This window comes from Synchiropus splendidus, chromosome 6 (genome assembly GCF_027744825.2).
Source record: "Synchiropus splendidus isolate RoL2022-P1 chromosome 6, RoL_Sspl_1.0, whole genome shotgun sequence".
NCBI classification, from domain to species: Eukaryota; Metazoa; Chordata; class Actinopteri; order Syngnathiformes; family Callionymidae; genus Synchiropus; species Synchiropus splendidus.
This window is the reverse complement of record NC_071339.1, coordinates 15,421,503-15,448,550: the sequence shown is the minus strand read 5'-3', so window position 1 is coordinate 15,448,550 and position 27,048 is coordinate 15,421,503. Positions and strand designations below refer to the sequence as shown.

The 27,048-nt window shown below is 45.1% G+C and overlaps 1 protein-coding gene across 5 annotated transcripts in view; it reads left to right on the top strand.

Annotated features, from left to right (window-relative positions):
* celf4 (CUGBP, Elav-like family member 4) overlaps window positions 1–27,048 on the top strand; it is a 110,094-nt gene that overhangs the window by 78,069 nt on the left and 4,977 nt on the right. Inside the window, exons 3-13 of one of the 5 annotated variants that reach the window (XM_053867311.1) lie at window positions 9,838–9,886; window positions 14,564–14,689; window positions 15,529–15,608; window positions 16,781–16,921; window positions 18,141–18,279; window positions 20,033–20,185; window positions 20,424–20,534; window positions 22,160–22,222; window positions 22,566–22,646; window positions 23,195–23,278; window positions 24,655–24,843. In XM_053867311.1, coding sequence (XP_053723286.1) covers window positions 9,838–9,886; window positions 14,564–14,689; window positions 15,529–15,608; window positions 16,781–16,921; window positions 18,141–18,279; window positions 20,033–20,185; window positions 20,424–20,534; window positions 22,160–22,222; window positions 22,566–22,646; window positions 23,195–23,278; window positions 24,655–24,782 — 1,155 coding nt within the window. In that variant the 3' untranslated portion in view covers window positions 24,783–24,843. Of the gene's footprint in view, window positions 1–9,837; window positions 9,887–14,560; window positions 14,690–15,528; window positions 15,609–16,780; window positions 16,922–18,140; window positions 18,280–20,032; window positions 20,186–20,423; window positions 20,535–22,159; window positions 22,223–22,565; window positions 22,647–23,194; window positions 23,339–24,654; window positions 24,844–27,048 lie in introns of all 5 variants that reach the window. The other 4 variants (XM_053867310.1, XM_053867307.1, XM_053867306.1 and 1 more) reach the window with 4 other exon arrangements.

The window sequence follows — 27,048 nt, the reverse complement described above, 5'->3', positions numbered from 1 at the left end:
GTGAGGTTCTGCTCTAACCTGCGTTGACATGTAAAATTGATTTTGATCTCCCGCCTCTCTCCAGTTACTTCGTGGAAGCAGAACTGGAAACGTCAATTCTTCTTACGGCGTTTACAGAGTCGTCTCTCATTCGGCACGCGGTGAGCACGGCCAAGATGGAGGCAGGGAAGGCTGTTTTATGCATTAACTCGCTATGGAATAAAAGACTTTCTCATTTGCTCTGGTGGGCAAATTCGTCGAGAGGAAGAGAAAATAATGAGATGACGTGCCGGAGTCGAAAGGAAAACAGAAAGAGCGGTGCATTTGCATTTTAACCTCTCATTCAGAACTGCTGGAAAGCCGTCCCAGCGCGAGCGCTCAGGCGGCGTGCCAGAGAGAAAAAGCCGAAAACAGGAGGAGATAAAAAAAAGAGGTGGGCTGGTGCGAAATGGATCAAACAATGGATGCGAGGAAAGCATCGCTGCTCCCAACCAGGCAGAACAGATAGAAGATGAGGAGGAGGAGGTGGAGGACGAGTGTGTGTGTGTGGGGGGGTGTGATAACTTACCGCTTTTAAAAATGTCTGTGTTTTGAAACAAGTTTTGACAACGAATCAGAGGAAAGTTGGGAAAAGTAATTTCTGAAGAAGCTAGCGTGCCAGCGATGTATACAAATTTGTTTTCAGCAGTGAGGAAACACAAAGGGAGGCTGTGATGTCTGACAGGAGTTTCTGAAGGAGCTAGGATCTGTGTGCTGCGTCCCATTCATCCCTGTGTTTGGCTTCAGAGAATTAACCGCTAATCTGAATTTACAGAGAACAAAGGAACAGACTGGGACTATCGCGAGTGATTACAAAGTCATAAAGCACATTACTGCAGTATTCACATCGGTGTGCGTGCACACAAGCCACCACTGTCACAGAATCGCCAGTGTTAGCACCTGAGCTAACACTTGTCTTTTCATCAACCACACCAGTTTTGCATGGTCTGTTCTGTTCTAGTCGTCTTGCCTTTCATGGTGAAGGACGAGCAGAGAAAATGACTTGCTCACCTGCTTACTCACCTGTGGCCACCACACACACAGTTTGTCTGGATTCTCTCAAAGAGTGAAGCACCGTCATCCAGGCGAGACTCAGAGTAGAACCTCTGTTGCTCTATATCAAGAGAAAAAGACGCCAACTGCCGTCACCGTGCTGAAAATGCTGCTGTCGATCGCCTTTTCATTCAGTTTAAAATATTAACAAGCATTTTGTCAACATTTCAAGCCTCAATTTTTCAAACCACGTTGTTTCATTTTTCAAAGGTTTGCGTTATTGGGCTCCAGCTATTAGCATGAAAGCTGCGATGTAAATACATTTGAATACAAATGTGGATAATGTTTCACTCGGGAAGATCAAGCGGCTCCATCTCCAGGCCGGCGTGTGCCGTCTTTTGTTTTCGTGTGAAACCGCCATGTTGATGAAGGAATCACAGTTGATCAGAGGGTCGGGCAGAGAGACGCGCCTTCCTGTTTGATCTCTGTGTGTTTCCTTTGTGGGGAGGCTGCGATTGCGGTCGAAGCTGCTGGGACGGACGCAGCGCAGAGCGAGCAGCTGCATCCACAATGAGTGTTGACGGACGCTGCATTCTTCATTCACACGTTCTCACCATTAAAAGATGAACAGTGTTGAGTTAAAAATGGAAGAAAACACAACTCAGTGTACTTTAGATGAGAAAGGGAATGTTCAGGGGGCGCACCTTGAAGACCCTTGGTTTGGGAAGAACCTGCCTTTTCTCTAGTTTTACGACAGAGTTTCCTACCATTTACTGATAAGAGCAAGGAGGGGGCGCTGGAGAGAAGAGGGGTGAAGGTCAATAGAGAAAATGGAGGAGGAAGGATGGGGATTCAGGAGGTGAAAAGAGATGATGGTGGTGAAGAAGTCAGGAGAGTCAGAGATGGAGATACTGAGGTTGTCATTGGGAGAAAGGAGATCAGAAATGAGTCTATCAGAGGGACATGTGGAGGAGTTTGGAGACAAAGTTAGACGCACAGATGGTTTGGACACATGGAGAGGAGAAACTGAGTTGGACCAAGGATGATGGAGATAAGAAAGAGGAGGAGAGGCAATGAGTCACTGGAGGATGATGAACATATGTGGAGGAGAACTTGACGCTGTAGCCCCAGATGAGAAATAGACGGAGAACACAAGAAAACATGCAAGAGTTTACGCTTTTCATAGCTGTGTTGAAAACAAAAAGTAAAGATTAGGAAAGCTCCGGTGAAGTAGTAGCGTGAGCCAACACAGAGAGCGAGGTCAACTTGGAAGACAAAAAATACATTGGAAAAGAAGTGGAGAAGATAAATGACCGTGACTGGCATCTGTAAATGACAGGCTTCTGAACGTTGCTGTTGAAGCAGTTTGCTGAACAGTGCCTGTAATATCGAAGCTGCAGCCTCACGCGCTCATGTTAAGTCGCACAACAACTCTTCAGGTTCCTTAAATCCATCTCGACTGATGCTGCGACTGACGTCTTTCATGGTGCAGGAGTCTGGTTGATTCTTGAGAGCGGCGCCACACATCTCCACAGAACGGAAACGAAAACATTTTTTAATACTCGCCATTACTTTTCTTTCAGCAGCAAATTACTGTTTCAACTGTTGGGTATCTCGCTTGATTATTGTTTGTGTGAGTTTTTGGCAGTGGACGTTGGCAGCGTTTCTGAACAGAAGGAAATCTTGATAGATGGAGCTGGAGCTCTGCTTTGTCGTAATGCACACTGCAGCCACCTCAGTGCTGCAGTGGAGCGGCCAAAGAATCACTTTCTGTGCCAATTCATAATTCATCCCAGAGCTTTATTTAAGTATTTATCTCGCTCACGTCCACCCGGCAGACTGCAGCACGCCACCTCAAACGCAGGAGTGGAATAGTCGCAGTCCCCTCTGCCCATGGTCTGGATCAAGAAGCTCCGGCTCTTTCTGGACGGGAGGATCCAGTTGATAGGACCATGTCCGGACATCAAAAGAGAGGTTTAGTTTGGGGCTACATTTCCACGGAGATGAAACCCACTGGGATGGTTCTGACGTGAGCTGAGATGACACCAAAGACCAGACTGGGCTGGAAGTTCCTGTCAGCCGCTTTGGTGTCCACATCACATCACTCCATGTTTCTGGAGCTCCAGTCAGCTGTCAGCGAGAACAGCGTCTGTCAAGTGTCCAGCTAATGATCCAAAGAGCTGTGAGGAAAGTCGAGGGGTCGGAGTTTGAGTGGGACAGGATTATATCTGAAGTCTGATTTACAATCTGGGCACCGACTATGATCAGGAAAGCCGCCAGTCTTTAGTCAGACGCCGTTTGTCATCAGACGTGACAGTCGAGACGATAACCTGAGCCTTAAACTCAAGGTTTCCTCTTCACTTAGATGCCCAACTAAGGGCAAACCACAAGGCACGTGACATTTCAATCACATTTCGCAGTTTCTTTTTTAAATACTGAGCACGAAAAGTGGAGCATAAACTAATGCCGGGGTTTGACAGCCGCCTTCTGAGCACACTGGATTTATTTCTTTGCTTCACACGCGTCACATGTCGCTCCAGTGCAGGCTCAAAGATCAGCGATGATGCATTTAGTTGCTGTAGGGAATCACAGCGCTGACTGTTTGCTCATAAATGAAACACCAGTGCAGGTAAAAGCATGATTTATATGGAGCAGGTAAACTATATGGGCCAGGATGGACGTTGGAATCTCCTGCAGTTTAGCTGGCCCATGAACGCATCATGACAGGAGGTGAACTGGGTGCGTCAAGTTAAGCCTCCCCACGGCTGCGGGTTCGGCTTCTCCAGTGGGATCGAGGATGGGAGGCTGGGGTTGATGGCTCAACTTCCTCACTGTTGTGTAATGGCTTTCTGTCTCAGACGCCTGAAGCCAATTTCATACACAAATGCAGCACCTGGGTGAATGTTTCCTGGAAGGGTCGCGGAGACCGTCACTCACTGAGGAGATGCGCTTTGACTCACTGACCTGAATTTGCCTCGGTGATAAACACATGCGCTGCAGGGGGGAAGTCTCTGAACAAGTGGATCCCAGTCTCACTGGTCACATTATGCTGCAGCCCGCTGGCGTGGCAGACAGACGGACGGACACATGCAACACCAAGCCTCATACTTCACTTTGTTTGGGCCTCACTTGAGTTGGGAAAACACCATGGGCATCTTTAGAAGAATCACTTTCACTCCCTTCGTTGCTATAGCAACCTCCACACAACACAAACCGCTCATTGTAGAAAATGTGTGTCATTTTACAAATGACTACCAGTGAGACGTTTTATCGCGTCAAATTTCCAGATACTTTTCCAGAACATTTTTTGGCAGCTGCTCTTCTCAGATGGTTCAGAATGAAAAGTATAGTTGTGATAGATCTACAAGAGAGTGGTGACATCACAGACAGTGTGAATTTATTCCTGTACAATGTCACAAAGATCATGATTTCAAGTTTAGCATTCGATCCATAACAGGACTCGCAGAACGTGGGGTGACTTATTCTTCCTGATAAAATACTCTGATCTCAGGGTTTACATTTACAGCGGTTGCTACACAGGTTTATCAGTAATTTCTCCTCAACCTGTGACTTCAGTTTTCCAAATTCACAGAGTCTATCGCAGGTCCAAGTCTATTTCTGGTTCAACAAGTCTACTTCAGGCTCCCTAAATCACCGTATCCATTACTAGTTTACCAAGACCATTTCCAAGTTCAACACTGAACTAGACTGTTAGCCCATTTATACCTGGCAGTATACGTCCATTTATACTGCCAGGTCAGTTTGAGTGCTCTAGTTCTCATAAAGTCATTCCCGTGCTTCCTGGTCTACCAAGTCAGTTAAGGGCTTCCTGGTTGGCCAAGTCCACTCGTCATTCCCAATTTTACCGAGTCTATTTCAGGTTCCCTAGTTAACCAAATCAATTTCCGACTCTGTAGTCTACCAGGTCTACTTTGAACTCCCCAGTTTGCCGAGTCTATTTCGGACCTTTCCTCCACAATGCACTTAAGAATCAATAAGTGTGTAAGAACAGAGCAGCAGCAGCAGAATATCAAGGAGCGGCAGTTTTGACAACAGCAGAGGAGGAATATTATGAAGCAGCCTTCTCTGCTTCCCTGGGAGAGTTGTGTGGAGTGCTTTCTCACTGTGATAATGAAATGACCCGGCCTGCTCCGCTCCGCTCGCCCTCCCTCTCCCTCACTCAAAAACACATCTGCTAGACAAGGGCGAAAATGAGAAAATCCTACCTCCTATCCCGAGATCCGTAAAGCATCCTTTCAATATTCCTCTTCCACCGGCCATGATGTGTGAGTGACTCCAGCGTGGCTCCGTTCCGAGCGCGTGGAAGTACAAGCTGTCTCGCCTCGACTCAAGTCTTCACGAAACCAGTGACAAGTCAGAGTGATGGACGAAATGATCCAAGTCAAAAGGAAAATCTTTCACTATATCAGGCCTCTGTGTTGTACTTGAAAATGAAATGCATATTCTTGGAAATTATTAATATGTTTTGTCGTATTTTATTTTTATTTTTCCACGTCCAGATTTAAACATCCTGTGATTAAAATATGTCTTACGATAATTCTAATTTTATAGCTGACATGATTATTTGACTTTTTATTTCAATCTCAATCAATTAATATTTTTTAATATACATTTCTAATGTTTAAATGATTGTATAGTAAACTGAATATCTAGCTGCAAACTCCAAAGCTAAAAACACATTTTCTTTTTTCTGCCACTTTCTGCCATATAATGTTAAATATAACTTTTAATTTTAAAAATACATCTATGTTCGAAAAATGTTTGAAATAATATAAAAATAAATATCTCAAAAATGTTGCTGTTTGTAGGTTGTTCTTTTTTCATGTATCTGTAGTTATTTCAATATTTAAAAAAATGAGGATTTGTGAAGTGTTTATGTGGCCGCAGAAAGAGAAGAGGTTTTGAAGGAGGCTGTCTCTCAGGTGTTGGACACAACTCTCATCCTCTCGTCATCACTTCAGCAGGCAGCAAAGGTGGGATTTCAATCTAGCAGCAGGTGCGGTGCGGCTCGTCTTCCGCTAGACTGGAGAATGACTCACCACTTTAGCAGAGACGGCACGCAGACCTTGTATTCTCCAGTTAGCAGGGAATCTGTGGCAGCGCCGAGGCAGAGTCGTGGAGTTACATAATCGGCAGGCGCGTGCACGTGTGCCTTCCCGCGCTTTTATTTAGCTGCCGCACTTTCCAGAGCTGTCGATCACACCGAGGCCGGGCCGCGAGTCTGCTGAGGTGGACTTTCAGCAACAATGGAGCTGAAGCTTGCCGTCCCTGAGCGCAACCAGCCCGTGTTTTTTTTCCAAACACATCGTGAATGAAAAGGCTGTGAGGCTTTTACAAGGCTGCACAGAGACGTGCCCACCATGAGATGAGCCCATGTTCTGCTCATATTAACAAGAAGCCATTTACATTTCTATTGCACACGTTTGTTCTCAGGCAGGCATGCATGCGAAACCTCCTCATGTTGCTGCGTGTGCCAAGCATGTGTGGAGGAGCGGTGCTCATGTAAGCTCACTGTCTGTTAGTGTGTGTGCACATATGCTGGAGAAGTCTTGTTGGCATCAGATTGAGATGGTTCCGCTCGATGCTGCCCTCTGGCTTCACACAGATGAACAGCAGGTGTTCTGCCCAGCCATCTTCGAAGCATAAATCTGAATATTATTATTTTTATTATTATTAGTTTGTTACTCATTGATTTTTACATTGATGATTTTTACAAAACATTATGACCACCTGCCAAGCGGCTAAACTTTTGTGTTCATTTGACGTAAACTGCAGGTAAGATGCTCCGCACTGCAGTGGTCAGTATCTACATGTTGTTGTAGTATTTATATTATTACGATCGCGTAATGACTATGTTCTACAACTTTCTTCCAAGATGAATGATTTTTAAAGGCAGAGTATCGAGTGAGCTGTGTGACATTTGGACACTTTTTTTTGGAGTATTGAAACGGGAATTGAACAATACTCAGCACTCTTGGGCAGGAAACATCATCCAACTTTTGTTTTGTGATGGTCACTTTTCAAAGAACCATTTCAATTAAAACAATGTAGTAGTCAGAGAAGCTGAGCCAACACTTGTGCTTTCATCAACCAGGTGCATGACACACTACGATCAGTAGAGGGTAAAAAAGAGCTGCCATTATCATCGTATGTAGCCCAGGATGGTTGGATTTGGAGGACCAAAAGAAGTGTCATGTAATAATTGAATGTTGGTGGAGGAGGTGTGTGGTGAGTGCAGCAGTGATGGTCACTTTATGCACGATCAGCGTTTTAATTGTGGATTATATGGGGACACTATAGCGGACTGTATTCGGGGGACCTTGGTGAGAGTGCTCGGACATGTTAAGTGTCCAAGCGTAAGTCAAGAAAGCAGTGAACTTCAAATGGGGCTGGGCCCATTCATGGAGTCACAGTAAGGAGCTCATATGTATGCAGGCTTAAAAGTCCACAGGGAGCTGCAGGCTGACCTTGTCCAGTTGGCTGATCTATGTCCTGGTCTCCCGTCTGCGCTCCCTCCCATCACTCCCACTGCTCACCCCTCTTTCAGAAACCCTTCCCGCCTGGCCTCGGCTTTTCACTCATGTTCCAAGTTTTGCCCCTCTTCTCAATATTCTATCAAAATCTCTGGTCCGTCTTCCATATCAACAGCCAGTCTGATAAATAATGCATCAGAGCACATTAAAAACATTAGTCGGCTTCTCTTGGCTGTCAGAGAGAGGGAGGAGATGAGAGAGCGGGCGGCACGGCTAACTCCATTTTTAAGTAAGTGTTATGGAGAAGGATATGATTTAATGTAGCTACAGAACAGCGGCGCGGAGAGGGTGAAGGTCCGGGCATTAATTGTGTTTGCGTCCTGACACGGCGTCCTCGCGCTCCCAGACTTCGGCGAGTCGTCCGGACGATTCATTAACAAAGTCAGGAGAAATGATTTAATGACATTTACCAAAACACTGATGCTGCATCACACAGAACATTGACCTTTTCCCCTCCCCCGCCTCCCACCTTCCTCCACAAATCCCCTCCCCCTGTCCATCGCTCCTCCTGGCGGCGTGGCGATTGGCATTATTAAAAATGGATTGGCGGCAAGCGATTAGCGAGCTGGTGGAGCGGCGAGGGAAGATTTGACAGGCAGGAGTGAAATGAAAGAAGGGACTCGGCGGGACACCGTGGAAATGGCTCGCTGTGGGACAGGCAGAGCGTGTGTCGTATCTGTTGTTGGCATGACTACAAGGAATAAGGCTTCAGTCCTTGACAAATTAGGAAACAAACGTTTGACAGAAAACAGCATTAATAACAACCAGAGACCAGATGACGGTGTGCAAGTTCACTTTCACTTTCCAGCGTTGCTTTCCTGCTGCAATTTAAGACCCGTAATGCACCTGATGGTCTGCACCGGAGGATCGAACTAAAACTGCAGAAGGAACTGAGTGTGTTTCTATTCGAACTGGACGCCACACCATAAAGCTGAGTCGTGGTGGTTGTAAACCAGGGCTGCTCTCTCTTCGCTGAGAAACTAACATGACGACGGAACACTGGGAAAAAGAGAAACGCAACCTTTATTCTGCTCCATGCTTGTCTGTTCAGTTCAGAGAACAGTTTCATTCAGAACACATTTGAACTGGGTCAGCTGACAGTAACCACAACCAAAAGGTTTGTTGAGATAACTGAACACGCAGGAATAGATCCAGAAGTCGGTTAAACTGACTGGTTACTGGTGAACTGGCTACACTCCATATGCTAGCGGCACACGCACCGTATATCATATGTAGCTGAACTAACAGATGTGGACCAGCGCAGCAGTGTCCACCTTAAGAAGTGCTGTCATACAGTAGAACAAGACTGGGCAGAGCTAGTGGTTTGTATCTGGAAAATACCAGAGTAAAAATAAAACAAGCTCATACAGCACAACTTTATATTTAGCAAAACAAAGGCTTGGGTCACTGTTCATCCATGATGGTCGGCTCCATTACACAATGCTGAATATGGGGTCCCCAAGGTTGATCTAGTATTAAGTAATTTGTTATTAATGTATTATTACTTATTACGTATTAATGTATAATATGTAATATTTAATCCAATATCTTCTTACCATCTTCAAATTTTGTGTCAACCAAATTACCTTGAAGTACAGCGCACGCATGAGCATCACGTTGGGATTGACTTTCATACATGTTTATTGTGTCGGTCCGATCATGCAACAGCAACGTGGCTGTATTAAACTCTACAGCAGCAGTTTGCAGTGTTGTCATGCGCTGCGTCACAATTCAGTGAAGTCGATCTCAGACTTTCATCAGACTGTAAATGCTTCATTCTGAAACGGTTGCTGGCTTGTTTTATTTTTAGCAGCGTGTGACTTCCTCTGTAGACGCTGTCTTTTGAGCGGCACTGCTTTGTGGACCCAGAAACTGTAAGTGACACAATTTGTCTGAAAGTTCACTCAGATGACCAAAGTGTCCAAACTGGTTGACAAGATCGAGCATCGGCCGCTGTGCTGACCCGGAGTTACCTCCCCTCCATCCTTCTTCGCTTTATATCATTCCCTTCATCCCTGTGCTTTTCCCTCTTTCCAAGCCTTTCATCTGAGATCAAATAATATCAGCGACCCATATTCCCGACCACAGATTCCCCCAATGGCTATAAGTACCGCAGCTTTGGAGATTTTCAATACACTTTACCAGCAATTTGGCTGAGTGACTGCAGTTATTTTTGGGCAGAGCTTGAACATTAAGTAAGCGCATGATGCTAACTGCTATCTTCTTTTTCTTGTCTTTTTTTTCCCCTCTCTTCGCTTGCCGTCTCTGGTAGATGAACAGACCGATCCAGGTGAAGCCAGCAGACAGCGAAAGCCGAGGAGGTAATGTATGCTCTTCCTTCAATGCTCTGTCCTTCTTCCTCCCTGTTTTTCTACCCTGACAAAAAAAAAAAAAATGCTGCCTTTGCGCATCAGCCTCACCATTATCTGTCCTGTAACTTGAAGGCCTGTACCTCGATGTGGGCTGACAGCCCAGTGCGGCCGGACCCCCCCAGTGTTCAGAACACATTATGTAAACAGCCCTCTTGCTCGCTAATGTTGGCCAGCGTGGCCTCGAGGTTCCTTTCTTGGAGTTTCATCATATGCCCTGATTCAGCGACACGCACTCGCGCACGCATACACGAGCCGGCATGTGCTGTCAGGCTGGGGAGGAAATCAGGTCACTTCTTTTTGTCACCTTTGAAGCAGCCGCGCAGAGTTCAGCAGCTTTCTGCTCACGAGGCAGGAGCAAACTCTCTCTCCCACATAATCTGAAATGCAGCTTGATCCGTCAGAAGACGTAAATGAATTATTGCACAGGCACTTTTCTGGTGAAATATAAGTTCCCATACATCAACAAAATCAGTGGATTTCAGGAGACGTTAGACAGTAGCTTGGATTACTTCGAACATATACCAGCGATCGCCCCACCAAGAGTCTGCACGGCTGACCTCATCCTTCCGCATTGCATGTCGACACAATAGGCTTTCAGTTGAGCTGCATGCTCCGTCTTCTGCGGCAGATCCTGATGCCATGGGCAGCACTTATGAAAAAGAAAGAGCAAGGCTGTGGTCAAGGTGATGGAACGGTGCTTCTTTCGCTCAGTAATCAACTTGGTATACACAGCATCTCAAATAATGATGCGTTGCACTCGCGGTGCCTAGTGGGAGATAAGACTTATGCATGCTATGTATATGAAGTAGCATCGATGTACAAGTGGTGATGAGAGCTCAGGATGGTCACTGCAATTCCCTGCGCGTGTCTTAACCCCAACCTCCCAGGGAAGTCAACATGCAACGCAGAAAGCTGACTTGTGCATCAACACTGGAGGCAAACATGCACTTGAAATGAGTCAGTATTTGCTTCTTCGGGGGTGAGAATGTGTTGCTGATCCAAACAAACTACAGCATGTAATATTTCGTTTTGTTCAACATCAAATCAAACAAAAAAACCCTGAAAAGCCTTCACCATCAAAACACCTGAGAGGTCAAAGATTGGTTCTATTATTCCTTCAGATGAGGTTTGTTTTTAGGGGAAGAACTTTCCAGAATTTATCATTTTAAAATTCAACCTTCAAGGTTCATCGACTTCTTTAATGGAATCATATTTTTCTCTATATGGACAATAAAGAAGACAGTTCTCTGTTATCCTTGAATAAGTAAGGAATTTTGGATTGAAAAGGGGTTTGTAAACGTCATAAATGTTTTGAAAAGGTTAGTGTATACATGGACTGTGGAACGTGTTTAATAAACACATTAAATAGATTAACATCTTCATCTGTTTAAGTGAATGAACACAGAAAGAATGAATGATATATGATCACGATTGATCAAAATGAATCGACAGCAAATAACAAATATACATTCATTTATAGCTGAAGCTTTGGCTGCAAACACACATTAATGTGCATCTGGCCCTCAGCACTTCTGAGAGGAAAATCTTGGGCCCTGGGACAATAGATGACCCCAAACCTATACATTTTTTTCCCCCGCTATCACGTCACTGCAAACTCTGAAAGTCGTCGTCATGGAGACACTTGTGTATTGTGTATTGAAATCCCCTTTTGTTGACTCTAATTAACCTGCAGTCCGACTCCAGGTATTTGTGCGCACCTGCGTGTATTATTGACAGCCACGACAGCTAAAAGAGCATTTTCTTCGTCTGGATCCGTACTGACCTGCCGCTGACATCAATCAATGGCGCGTACTTCAGAAGATTGATGGAGTCTGACGCTTCTGGCTAGAGACTTTTCAAACTTTGCAGTTAATACCAGAGTAACCTGAGCCGATCTGCCGCACGGATACATGAGGGGGAGACGGAAGCCGGGAGAAAGACGCATTCAAGGGGTTGAAGATTAATGAGCAGGAGAGGCGCGCGGATTGAGAGAGACGTGTGACTCAGGAATGGAAAGAAAACCTGTGGCGTTGACATCCTCTTCTTTAGCGTCTGGGAATATGATTGATGGCGCAGGAGGGAGGAGCAGAGGGAGCAAAGTGAGGGCAAGGCAGGATGTCCAAACACTTTCTTGGAGCCATCTTTGCCGATACATGCTGCGCGTCCTCAGACTACCTGCGTCATTCATCACCCTCCCTCTGGTCACTGCTGCACTTTTGTGCTCTTGATAAGTTTCTGTGGAGCAGAAGTCTCCAATTTTCAACGGCATCTTCGTCTGATTTAAACCCTCCTCTGACTCTAATTGCTGTCAGCCAGTTCTAAGTGTTTCCCAGCCGACTACGGCCGAAGAAACACTCCCACCAAGTACAACCTAAACCGGCATGTTGATTGCTGGATGTAATTGCTATAGAATAATGACACCATCTGTGTGTAGATTGACTCTGCTTCAGCCTGAGGCGCTTCCGTCCGCCGCAAAACAAGAGCTCGATTTACGACAGATCGAGGGCGAGTCGTAAAAACAACAGCACCGGAAAAATAAAAGCCTTTTTTTGTACTAGCAAATAAGGGACGTAAAAAGTGCATAGCTAGTTTGGATAGAGTGGAAACTAGCATGGGAAACAACCACGTGTTGAAGGAATGAACCCAAGTGAGGAAAAGTCCTCAAGAACTCAAGACCTGTGGAATTGCAGGACATTGTCTTCTGCGGTTGCCACTTCTGCTCTTCACCCCTCTTCAAAGGCTCATGGTAGCTTTCCAGGTCACATGTTTTATGGACTTGGAGAAATCATTTGTGCCCCTTGGGGTCTCCTTTGTAACCACAGGGTACTGACCCTGCTACCGTAGGTTCCCAGGTCCTGAACCTGAACCGCAGCAACTGGCTGGACTCCTTCCCAATGAGGATTTGTTTTCAGTGCTGTTAAATGAACAGAATCTCCAGCGTGCAGAGGACCTCATCTCTGCCTCCAGACTGACACCCTCAGGATGAGGATGAACTGTCCATGAAGGAGATGGACAGACAGATCAGAGCAGTGTCTCCCGTCAAGTGGACTCGGTGTCTGCAGTGAAGAAAGAGCTGAGCCAAAAGACAAAGCTCTCCACTGACCAGTGGGTTTCTCCTCTCACCAGAGGCCCAGATCTTTGGGTGCGATCAGAAGATCACAGTGGACATATATTACTAGATAAATGGTCGTACTAAATGGTGAATAAATGGTTCATGTTTCCGAGCATTCTAATGATTCCATCACAATCGAATGTTCGCCACAAACATTGCAAAACAAAACAACAATAAATGCAGTATATTAGATTAGTGCCATCTACGGCTGTTAAATCTGTGCGTGCGTGTGAGTCGTACACAGAATGAATGTGAAGTCGTCTTGGTGTTCATTGATTTGCTCTCCAGCTGAATGAGCGTGTGTGAGTGTGTGTGTGTGTGTGTGTGTGCGCGTGTTCGTGTGTCCACAGTTCTTCCCCGAGCAAGATGTCATGTTTATTGGTGTCTTCCCTGGAGGCTCCGGCCGGCAATGAGTTGTGCATCTTATATGTGTGTGTGAAAAGGTGTGTGTAGGTGCATATATATATATATATATATATATATTTATATGTGTGTGTGTGTGTGTGTCCTCATCTGATGCACACCCCACTCTTGTAAACACCTCCCACCCCACAGTGCAAGGCCAGAGCGTAGATTAGTCTTGTTGACTCGGCAAGGACACCCTGTCAGGCGCCGGCAGCGAGGCACAGACCCAGAGCACGCAGGCACACACACACCTACATCTCCCGCGATGCATTCAGGGCCGCTTCCAACGCGGCTCATTAATTCTCTCTACATAAACATTCATTTGAACTAATCTCAAATTCAGAGAAACAGACTGACACACTTGCAGCACCTGAACTGACTCAGTCCAAGTGAGTCACTGTCCTTGGTCAGCTCACGTGTGTAAGTCTGCGAGTGAAAGAAAGTGAGTCTGATTTTGGAAGCTTGGATGTTTAGCTCAGCGTTCAAATCACTGTGAGGTGCTGAGTGTGGGCCCTCAATGACTTAATGTTATGATAATGTGATGTCATTCTATGGACGGTTCCACTGAGACAGGCATGTACCATCAACATTGATTCATCAACATTGTGAACCGTAAAACACACACGGATGCAAACACTTGTTCCTGCCTGAAAGAGAGTTTGCTAGTTTTGTGTTGGCCAGAGGCACTTTACGACCAATTCTATTCGCCCATTTACCCGACAGAGGTGAGGTAGAAAGACCCAGGTCAACACCATCTTTCCAGTGTACCCTAGGTCTGCCCCGGGGCCTCCTCCTTCAACATGCCTCCATGGAGGCATACAGAAGAAGACCAGATAAGAGATGCGAGTTGGAAACCAAACCATTGCAACTGCAGTGTACTGTGTAAAGACGGAAAAACATCAATTATTAGTTTCAATGGAACGTCCTTGTCTCGGAAGGAAAATTAAAAAGTTCAGAATGACTGAAACACAGCCAAGGATTTTTGATTTTCCGACAGGTCACTGAGTCTTTTGTGGTCCTTGAACTCATCGCTTCCTCGGGTTCCATGCCCAGTCGGAGCAGGTCTCTCTCGTCCTCTGATTGTGACCTATTCCTCTTTCTTTTAGAAGACAGAAAGCTCTTTGTGGGGATGCTCAACAAGCAGCAGTCTGAAGACGACGTGCGGCGTCTATTCGAGTCCTTCGGCAGCATCGAGGAGTGCACCATACTCAGAGGTCCCGACGGAAACAGCAAAGGTGAGCGTGATAGCCGTTTATGACTTTGAGCCAGAAGAGTTTTTCACAGGCCGCTGCACAGAAATGATTTGGCCTCTCCAAGTTGGTGACTTTGCAAAGTTCTCTCAAGCCACTTCACGTTGAGCGATGTCAAAACGGGTTATTCCACAATCATCCCAGGACCGAAAAAGGGTAGATTCAGTCCATTTCAGAGGTCTGTCCACTGAGGACGGAGATTTAAAAGTAACAACTCCGTACAGAAGAACCCCATTAACCTTCGACTCCACCTCGCTCTGATACGGAATTTTAAAAAGCCTCTTCGCTGACATGCCACAGGACAAGTCCTCTCAAAATGTTGTCACAAGATCAGTGCATGAAGTTCATCAGCAGGCTTAGCGGCCAATCAATGTGCGGCGATGATAAGTAAGGCCGATGATTACAGCCGGCTTGATTCTTTCGTGAGGCTCCATTAACAAGCCCCCGTCCGCCAGCTCGCCCGGCTAAGTGGGCTTGAGCTCAATAATTGCTGGCAACTTGATCATTCAGATTCATCAGCCAGACTTGTCAACAGTAAGCGACACCAGAGCACCACAGCCTCTTTAAGCCCCAACAGAAAATCCCAAAGTTGCAGCCGAGTGACATTTTCGCCTGATAATTGAGCGCCAGTCAACACTGATCCGACGGCAGAGAGCGGCTTTGTCAGCGGGGCGTCGGCACGCAATGCTGTCGGCCTCATCCTCCAAAAGATGTCTTGTTTCTCCTCTCCGCGTTTTTTTTTTTTTGTGTGTGTGTGTGTGTGTGTATTTACAATGTAATAATGTTTTCTCACTCTCTCTCTCTCTCTCTCTCTCTCTCGGAAGGCTGTGCATTTGTAAAATATTCCTCTCATGCTGAAGCTCAGGCAGCCATCAGTGCACTACACGGCAGCCAGACCATGCCTGTGAGTATCTGTGTGTGTGGGACACCGCTCACTCACTCACTGTTCTAGCAAATAGGAGCAAGAGCTCAGCGGCACCCTGGACAGATCGCCAATCCATACTCCTGCTTTGGAAAAATGACAGACTTGATAGTGACTATCAAACCAAAGGGCCCCACTCTGACAAATGTAAACACAAATGTTTACATAAGTTGTTTTTTTATCTGAACTCTGTCAAAATTATTCTTTTTTCCCCAAACTTGTTTTTTTTTTGTGACAATTGTTAAGATAATACGATTTTTTAAATGATTAAATCATATATGATGACAAGATATGTGACTGTCTCAATTGGCAGCGAGAAAAATTAGCACATTTTAAAGGAAAATAAAATAATCACTTTTTATGCATAAAAACTTACTGCTGTTTTCTATCTTCTTAGAACAGAAAGGAAATTCAATCTCAGTTTGACTTGTATGAAATAATATGAATCAATTTTTTTTTTTCAAAACATATATTTTATATTTATACATTTTGTGCTGTTCTGTTTTAACACAAAGACTTCTGCGACCTCCCTTACTTTTGAGTGAGAATTTATAAGCCTATATATAGAGCCCCTCTGGCAACAGAACACGATCAGATTTTATTAAACTATATTTTTGCTGACAGCACTGTATTCAAAATTGAATTATTTGTAGATTTATTACCGATGCAATGAAGCAATTGCGTGACCGTCAGAGGCCCTGCAGTCACCCCAACACTGCTAAAAGCACAGATCACGTCCCCATCATGTCAGACCTTCAGTCTCATCATGTATTATCGGCCCAATGTCACGTGTGGACGCCGTTTGTCTGCTGTGTTAATGTGCTGGTGGCAGATCTCAGGTCATCTGCCGTAGCGGCATGGGTGACGTGTGTCAGCGCGATAAATAAAATGCTGCACGTTCATCTTCCTCATTAGCTGATGCTGACAAATGTACGGGATCATTTCATATCGAGGGAACTGACACTGAATGAAACACCATTGTGAAGGCAACGTCCTCAAACAAAGGTCACATAAAACGTAGAGGGAGATTTGGACAATTTGTCATGACCTGACGCTTCAATCAATCACAGGGATGTTAACTCAGAAACACAAATAGAGACAGAGGCGTGAGTCACTGGAGAAGCGCCGCACTAACCTGCGTTGTGTTGTTGCAGGGAGCCTCGTCCAGTCTGGTGGTGAAGTTTGCAGACACAGATAAGGAGCGCACCATCCGCCGCATGCAGCAGATGGCCGGTCAGATGGGCATCTTCAACCCGATGGCCCTGCAGTTCGGAGCCTACGGAGCCTACGCTCAGGCAAGTCGGCGCAGCTTCTGTGGCTTAATCAGTGATCGACTCAGTGACCCGGGGAGAGGAACTGGACCCGGATGCACGTTTGGACGGTTCAAAACCACAGTCTAGTGGCTCCGCATCATCGGCGCACTTGTGTTTGTCCACTTGATTGTTGCTTGGCCGGCTGTTGATACACACAGTCCCAGCAAACACAACATTAGTATTTTAGGTGAATCGCAGAACTCTGGAGGCAGCTTTAAAGTAGAGCAAGGGTCTGTTGCATCACAATATGATCTATATTCTGCAAAGAAAGATTCACAACTTGATAGGAAAAATGGGTACAAGAGTTTTAAAAACAGTCTAGCAAGAATAAAGTAAGTAAAAAGGTACTTTTTTATCATTAAAAGAGCATCAAAAAAAGATATGTATGGGGAAGCAAAAGAGCATCAAGTGTCAATAATGAGAAAAAAATGTAACTATATTACCCAGAAAGAAATAAAAGGAATATACACAAAATAGTGCTACTAAACCAAAGAGCAATTTTGTGATTAGCAACTCCAATAAACAATTAATGAATAAAAATATTTTAAGAACGGAAATAAGATTCAATGAATAAAAAAAAATAAATTACATTAAAATGTCAGGAAAAAAACGTGATGATAGATAAAACATTTGGAGAAAAAAAATAAAAAGACTAGCCCAATGACCAGTGACTATATATACATATATATATATATATATATATATATATATACAAGTAACATCCGACTTACGACTGGGATCAGTTCCGACCAACCAGTCGTAAGTCAAATTGGATGTAAGTGGAATGCCATTCAAAATAGCCGATGTGTGGGTTATAGGTACGACTGTAGTTGATGCTGGGATACTGTGATGCCGTAACTGCCGTGCGTGATGCCGGCTGGCATCTGCTGGCCATGGTAAGTACTGGTGGACGTAAGTCGAGCAGTACTTATACTTACTTATATATAGTAGTAGTATAATAATTGTTTTATAGACACACTGCAGCAGGTATTTTGTAAGATAATCCAGGTCATTCAACTCCCCAGCGTTACTGAGTCAAATGAAATTACATTGAAGAAACCATTTTTTGGACAGAGACCTGCTCTGCACTCTTGAAGTCTGTGATGCACATTTTTAATTGTACAGTTGCTCCATCAGCAAAGGTATGACTCTATTTGTGTGTTTGCTCTGAAGCCTTTCATTTCCTGTCTGCCCCCTGCAGGTGCAGCAGCAGGCAGCGTTGATGGCCTCGGTGGGTCAGGGGGGCTACCTCACTCCAATGGCAGCCTTTGCTGCCGCCCAGATGCAGCATATGGCCACCATCAATGGCCTTCCTGGAGCACCGCTCACCCCCACATCAGGTGCCAGAAAAGTTCCATGTCTGCTATCTGCACGCCTCTGTGGATTCATGTGTGTGTTCACATTAAACCGCGCCTGTGATTTAACACTGCCATCAAGCACGATGTAGGCTTTTTTTTTAAAGATCGGAGCAAATCAGTACAAAGTCGAACTAGTAGGAATCAATTGGAATGCAATCAGCGAAGCCTAATCTGGAGGTATGTTGTAGAACAGATGTTCTGTTCATGCGTGCTGCCTCCACTGAATAATAATCGGCTCTAACCGCAGGCTCTTGTGTTCAAGCAAGTCGGCAAACAGCTTTACATTTCATCCAAAGATCTTCTCACGCTGACGACTCCCAAAAGCCTTCGCCCGTTGTCGAGTTGCTGGGATGTATGCGCAGCTCCTTCAGTTCCGAGTCCCGTGGATGAGCAAATATTGAACTTTTTCAAGCACTTGTAAAATGACAAATGGCGCCGGGAGAATTTCAGTGAAGGTTAAACTTCTTATTTTTCCACCTGTTAAATGGAAAGGTCAGAATTTACATGTGCAGTCAGAAGTGTTCGCACATTAAAGATGAGGGATGGTTTCTCAGTTACACCGCCAACCCTGCCCTTAGTTAAGAACCATGTGAGCCAAACCACGTTCCCGAGTGGCAAATGTTCCAATAATCAATGAACAATGAATGTTTTTATAATCAAGCAAAATATTTGATATAAACTTTGTAGACTTTTCCAATACTTTGAAGGTTGAAATGGAACCAAAATTTGAAATATTGCAACAGGAAATGATAATCAAAAGATTCACTTATGTGTGCCTCCAGTGCCTCCCCCCAGTTGGACACCTTCTTCGGGGGGAAGTACAGGAGATACACTGACAAGATCCTCGACCCATCCCAACTGGCTTCTCTTGGAAGAGCAGAGGTTTTACTCCAAGTCTCTCCAGAATGAATGAGCTTCTCTCTCAAGAGACAGTCCCGGCTGAGAAACTAGACAGGCTGTTGGCTCAGCTCTGTCAGAACAGAGCCCATACTAAAGAAGCCATCTATCCTTCCCTCACTCCCCCCATACAAACCCACAACCCAGCCCAGTGTGGGCACTCCACCCATGTGTGTGAACCAAAGCTGAAAACCCTCACCATCCTGTCTCGGCCAAGGCACCCTGACCATAGACATTATGAATAGAAGCAGAGACAAGTGGCTCTGCATTCCCTGCCAAAGGCTTTGGTCTTAAACCTGCAGTGACCCCACAAAAGCGGCAAACCCAATGAAGCTCCTGATAAACAAACTTTTATTCTGTGCTGTTTCTCTGCCGCATATTTTAATGGCAACAAGCGAAGCGAAAGGAAGAGAAAATAAAGCACAATAATAAAACTATGAGAGGCCATTGAAAATGGTGGTGGCAGCAACTTAATGTGGCTATAATGAATAAAAACAGTTGGACTTTGCCGCGGTGCCGCAGAGCTTCATTAGACTGGAATGGGCACATTTGCACTCTGAGTCGATACCGGGTGCTTCTTCGACGACGCATCCGAGGAGAGCAAATGAACATAACACAGGCTGCCATAACATGAAATCACCTGAGACTAAATATATAATTGGTAGCAATTTGATATCATTAAAGGTGAAGTGGCACGACTCTAGTGCCGTAAGTCTTCTGCTTGCTCCAGCCTGTCACAGTCAGGAGCCCAAATTCACCCTGACGTTTCCTCACTGGACGGGTCTGCACGTCAGACTGAAGTTCTCAGGTGTCATGAAGTCTCTCTCTTTGGCTGCAGGTGGCAGCACTCCTCCAGGCATCAGCGCCCCAACAGTGACCAGCATCCCCTCCCCCATTAGTGTAAATGGTTTTACCGGCATGCCGCCCCCACAGGCCAATGGACAGCCACCCGCCGAAGCCGTCTTCACCAACGGGATACACCATTACCCTGGTGAGTCTGACAAACAACAGAGATATATGTAATGTAATCTGAGGGAACGCTACGCCTTATGGATTCCGCGTAACATCAGCCGCATTTATGAGGCGAGACCAAACCAGAGTCCTTGTAAGAGCATGCTGCGGTAGCCTGAACAGCCTAGAAGCGTATTGAAAGGGAGAAGCCTGGAGACAGAGGGAGGCCATATTTAAACTCTTGCTGATGCATTGTTTTTATACTTTCCTCTCCACAGTGTTGCAAGAAGTAGTTTTCAGAGAGGACTCTGAGAAAAACGGCTTGGGGGTAGCTCCACGGAGCTGTTTCGGGGTTCAGGGTGGCTGCTTCCTGTCTTCGCTATCTGAAGGTAAAGACCTGCCACGTATGCTCGCACTGCACCAGTCACTGCAGAAGGCTAGATATTTGTTATAAAGCAAATTGTACAATTACATTACCATTGCAGTAAGCACACGTGTGAGTTGATCAACTGCAGGTTAGCAACCGTGTTTTATAAGACAGTATTGTTGTGCTAATGTCTACGTTAAAAAAACACACTGTAATAATAGGTTTATGACACACTTCATCTGGTTAATTGTGGGTACCACACAGTGGTGGGAAAGGTTCCTGCCCGCCACATGCATTGCTGCGTACTAATGCCAGGACTGCTAAATATCCATTTGATGGTGTCATGGTTTATTTTATGCTACATTGTGACCACATTTTCTAGTATTTGTTGACTTTGATATTTACTTTTGAAACTGTCAAGAATATGCAGGAGCTTTGTTAGTTTTTCTTGTGAACAAAAAAATAGCTTTGATATTTGTGTGTATCTATAAAATGCAGCCACACCTTTTGAAACACAAAAAAGTACGTAGCAACAGCGACTTTAAAAGAAAGAAAACAGTCCAACTCCAACTGCAAGGTAGTTGGCCCTCATGAGGTGAAGACGTGTTGCGCTACTAGTCAACAGTGTCACTGATTTTGTCTCAGATTTTCAACTTGGTAAGAGTAGGGCATGTGACACAATTTGACGGTGAATTCCACTTGTGCTCGGGAGGGAAAAAAATCCTATTTACGCCCTCATTTATGTCACCGGATGGAGGACTTCCAACTCAGAGAGTTCCAGAACCCTCACTACCCCGAATACACAATCTAAGATGCCTTAAATCCAAGCGTATACAGGAAGTAGAAATATAATTTGAATCAATGAAAAGGAAACAAATAGGGGGGTTTCTAGTTGCAAAAGGAGCATATTTATTTAGGAAGTTGCTTATGCCCAGACAAGGCACACGTGACACCAGCTTCCATGGACGTTGCTATCTAGTTTTCCGACTATGATCAGGTCAGCAACTGGTAACTGGAACGCAGCATATTTTAGTCTTAAACTTAAGGGAAGTTCTGAAGAAGGTGATCATTTTCAGATCACACAAGATGTCACTTTACTCAACAAAATGTCATTCAATGCCCAAAATTTTTGCAGAGGTTGCCAAACAAAATTGAAAGTGTTACATCCCCAAGCTTCGTTTGGCTGTCACTCCGTCCTGGAACATTGTTTCGGGGGCCTCAGGCTAGGACAAGACCACCAAACAGACCCAGATTAAAAAAGTAAATCAAAGCCCTAGTTAAGTGAAAGAAGAGCGCCATCTTTTGTTGCAATCATATCCACGTCGCCAGTGTGCCACTCTTTTCTGTTTCTAATCCTGCTTTATCTCCCGCCGAAATATTCTGTGTTGAACAGCGGTAGAGGAATTCAGAACAGCGAGCCGAGAACAGAGCCGTTCACCTCTCTAACCTCTCTGCTGATTTCTCCTCTCCTGTCTGTTGCCTCGCCATCCTCCCCTGCTCCTCTTCAATCTTATATACATTACTCTACCTTCCTCTCCGCTCCATCTAAATTCTCCCTCCGTCTCATTTCTCTCACTATCCCCTCCAAACACACCTACACCTCCATCTATCTGTGCTCCCCCTTCCCCTTTCTCTCTGGTGGAGTAGCTCAAAGTCCCACTGCAGCTGATCCTCTCCAGCAGGCTTACACAGGAGTCCAACAGTATGCAGGTCTGTCTGTCACTCTTACAGCACCGCTGATCCGTGTGTGTGTGTGTGTGCGTGTGCGTGTGCATGACAAAAGGGTTAGGAAACCTGACACAGATAAGGGCTCACCAGATTTGAATTCTGATCATGTAACAATAAACATTGCGGTCATACAACATCAATTTATTCACTCTGCTGTTTAGGGCGAGTGTGTGCAACATGTAGACTCCATTGTGTGTTATCTGATCGATTTCCTGCTCAGGCTCTGCATATATCTCATTGTTTGCGTGTCTCCCTGCACTGCGAAGCTCCAGTCATGACTGTTATCTGATCCGTGCTCGTGTGTGTGCATGTGTGTGTGTCTCAGCAGCCTACCCTGCTGCATACGGCCAGATCAGCCAAGCCTTCCCCCACCCTCCGCCCATCATCCCTCAGCAGCAGCGAGAAGGTAACAAGCACATAATTAACTACACAAAAGAGCAGCATTTACTTGGACTCTTAGCATTGGTGTTGATGGAAAGCATCATATCGCAGCTCCATTTGTGAACAGTATCATGTCGATCTGAAAGTTGACTTCCACTGGAAACTTAGAAACTTAGCATCAACAGTTCAAGCAGAGCAGTAAACCTGATGAACCCACTGGAGTACCAGAGTGGGACAGATAGGCTCGAGTCGTGACTGCCCTCTGGTGGATACAACGCTCACGATTCAGGCACAGTGGTGGGGACACATTTAGAGACTCAGCTACAGAAGCCGTGAAGAAAGATAAATATACTATTGAAATACAAATGTCATCCAGTTCCAAAATTCAAGAATTGACGAAATTAATGCTTAAAACAATATTCACATATTTGCTCATAAAAGATTTCGGCGAATTGGAATTCTCCTTGTTCGTTATTCTCTGACCTTTACCCTCTGTGTGTTTTCTCCCTCCTCCCCTGCCCGTCTCTCTCGCTCTCTCTGTCTCTCCGTCTGTCTGTCTGTGATCACATGCAGGACCGGAGGGTTGTAACCTGTTCATCTACCACCTCCCTCAGGAGTTTGGGGATGGAGAGCTGATGCAGATGTTCCTGCCATTCGGTAATGTCATCTCCTCCAAAGTGTTTGTGGATCGGGCGACAAACCAAAGTAAATGCTTTGGTGGGTAAAAACGAACAAAACCAAAAGATTATTGATTCTTTTTTGACTAATCACCTTCTTTACTGCAGTCGACACACACACACACACACACACACACACACACACACACACACACACACACACACACACACACACACACACACACACACACACACACACACACACACACACACACACACACACACACACACACACACACCCTCCCCTTACACCCCACCTCACCCCATGTCCTCAAAACACAAACAGAGAAACTTACGTGAACTTGTGTTTTAATGAATCACTCTTGCCGTTTGTCACTTTTGGGAACTCTCAGTTAGTGTTGCTGACTCTTGCAGCACCATCCTTGAGTCAACACAAAACCTCTCTTGCAGCTTGTCGATATGCAAGACTGACACTGGCAGTCATGTCATGTGTCATATATATATATATATATAATGAGCATGACTTGAGCTACAACACTATGTTAAGCATGTAGCATAATAGACGCCAATGAAATTGAAATTATGGCTGCAACAGCTGTGTGCATAAGCTATTTTAGCAGCAGTGAAGCATTGTTTAGCTAATAGCACTTTTACATTAGAATCAGAGTCAGAAAAACTATGTTAATCCAGAGGGAAATTGTGTACTGCCAGTGTACACAGCTCTGTTAGCTGACAGTTAGCACAGGTCCTAGATGCACTGTAGCTAAGAGTTACGACACTTTGGCTAGCGTGTCGGCTACATCGTAATGAATGACTGAAGCTGTGTATTGCAAACACAGTAGCTGCAACACAACCACTGTGTTGAGTGAGCCAGTTTCAGTACAAGCTGTGGTACAATGACCCTGTAAAAACAACCACAGCAGCCGAAGGTTTCAATTCATTTGAGTCACACAGACGGTTGCCAAGACAACCATGTTGAGTTGAACTTGATAAACATTCTGACAGCACTTTTGCAAGATTTGTTGCTTGTTGATAAATTAAGGGAGTAAGGGCTTTGTATCACAATACAACATGAGACTTAATATGCAGTTTTTTTGTCTGACTCTGACTTGGAATCCTCCAGTAGTCCAACAGCCGAGTATTCTCCATCCCACAGCAGAGTTTATGTTTATGAGATTGTACGCATGCGCTCCTCTCTCTCACTGCAGTAGCGTAATTTGTGGTGTAACAGCGGCGACACAAATATACATGGTTTCAATGCTTTTTGTAAAAATGTGTATTTTGGTGTTTGTGTCCAACTGAAACTGACTGCTATGTTGACTTCATCCTCACATTTCATCTCCCGCTGCCCACCAGCTTGTCGCTCTAACCCGTCGCTCTGCTCTGGTCTCGCAGGTTTCGTGAGCTTCGACAACCCAGGAAGTGCTCAAGCCGCCATCCAATCAATGAACGGCTTTCAGATCGGCATGAAGAGACTCAAGGTGCAGCTCAAGAGGCCAAAGGACGCCAACAGACCCTACTAGCGCTCGCCCCTGCTAGCCGCTGCCATCACCGGCGGCCGGGGCGGCCGTCAGGGAGAGACAGGTGAGACCACACGCTTCTTCATGAACCTTCCACCCACGTCATAAGACATTAAGGTCTGTCAGTTAGCAGGTCATCGGCTAAATGCTAGGGAAGTCCGTGATGAAGTTTCACACCTTTTCTCAAAGTGCATGGCAGTGTTTGTAAATGTTAATTCCCCGATCATTTTCATTCATTAGTGTGTTAAATACACTTTCGTTTCCTGGTTTTCTTATCGATCGCAGCCTTCTCGCAGCCTGGCCCTGAATTAAAACAGTCGGTCACAATTACAGACTCCATATTGTTACAGCCACCACGCTGGGCACAGAATTAACCAGCAGGATTGCACTCGCGCAAAAGTGATTATTTCATCTCTGGTGTTCGAGTCTCTGGGGTCTGGTGTTTTTGAAAGTGAACCGGCCTTTTTACCATCATGTTAAAAGTCCATTTACAGTTCTTTTATTTAAAAGTGAGAACAATGACTTGTGGGTCCAGCAGCATGGTTCCACGTCTCAAAACAGTGTCATCTAAAACCGAGCTGGGGTATAGGCTGACGGCTAGCTTCTGAGAACTGTTCTGAGATTGAGCTGTGAAGTTTAAACAGGAAGAAGTACAGCTGTTTTTATAAAAGATAAGTTTAGGGTCAAGTTTGCAGCTTGTTTGAGAATAGCCTTCTTGCTTTGGTTTCCATCATAGGGAATACAATAGCAGTGAATGAGTGGAAGGCTTGAGAGCAAGCAACGTGGCTCAGAGAGGAGTCTACATGGACAGTGATGTTTTATCATGAAGTAGTCATTTGAAGAGAGGCAGTGAGGCAGACATGTAGGAGTAAGTGGGTGGAAGAGTGAGGATGAGGAGGGGAGCTACTGAAAGCATTATTTGTGGTCAAATAATAGACAGAGATGAAGGAGGCGAAGAAGAGAGTGAAACAAGGTGGACAGTAGACGACTGCGACATCAGAGCAGCAGCTTCACAGGACAGTAATGGTCACTGCCATGATGTGTAGAGATTCAGGAGTCAAGTCAAAGATGAAGATACAGAGGTTATCAATGGGAGTGACTACAATACAGTTCAGAGGACATCAAGGACACGAAGGGGATAGGACTGAAGAACGGTGAAGGTGGAGACCTTTCATGGCAAAAGAAGACAACTTCCGCTGTTGAGTCAAATTCCTGTCTCAGGCTGTGATTGATCCCCGTCTTCTATACTTCAAAAATCGAGTGTTTTAAAAGGCAGAGAGGCTCCAAAAAAGACTTACAGCAACATAGTTAAACGCAACAGAGTGTCTGGTGCTACATTTTGAGTAAAGCTTTACAGTAAATGACCCGGAATGTTACCCTGTAGGTAAAAGATAATTGCTGAATGGTTCAGCTTGTTGCACAGGGAAGGAATTGCTTCCGTGGGAGAAGCATTTATTACCCCTCAGGCGGATAATTGTGCCGTTCCTCTTTGTCTCCTCCCTTCATCTTTGTGATGGAGAGTTTAGTCTGTGGCGTTCATTCACCACTGATGACTTCATTCAAGGGCAACTTATCACCCACTCTGGAGCGAAGTGAACCGTACCAGACAGAGTCCCCAGGCGAATCAGCACAGGAAGACTACTGCAATCTCATATGAATGTGTCACCAAAGATGCGCTGCAATTCATTTTGATATTTCAAAACAATTCAAACTAAGTGGAAGAGAAAATATTGGATTTTCTAAAATGTTATTCATTTATACATGAATGCTTCAGATGGCGGCTGCTGAGTGAAACCTCTTCACTGTCTCTGCAACAGAAAGTTGGGAAATTGGTTTTTGTCGGAGCAAACTTAATACAGATGAGAGCCATTTCAACACTGAACTGGGTTTGAAAAGCGCTATTTGTTTGTTCGTTTAAGGCTGAGAGAATATTTCTGAAAGCTCTCGCCACCTCAGGACCTGGTTATTGCCCTTCACCAGGCGAAAGCTGCCCCTCTCCTGCCTGAACTTGGGTGTGATAGATAAAGTCACTCTTAGCGCCAACATTCCTGTAACAGCTCGATCATGCTCCTCAGCTTGAGAGGCTTCTTCTTCGGCAGCAACTAGACACCCATCAGTCTAAATCATCTCTTGCTATCTGAACTATGGACTTCAGATTCTTACAGTCTTACAAGTGGGCCCCTAAACCCTGAACCCTCTGTGAAACAAACCTCGACTACTGCAGTCCTCCATCAAAATTGTAGCTGGACTTTCCCCTCAGCATCACCAT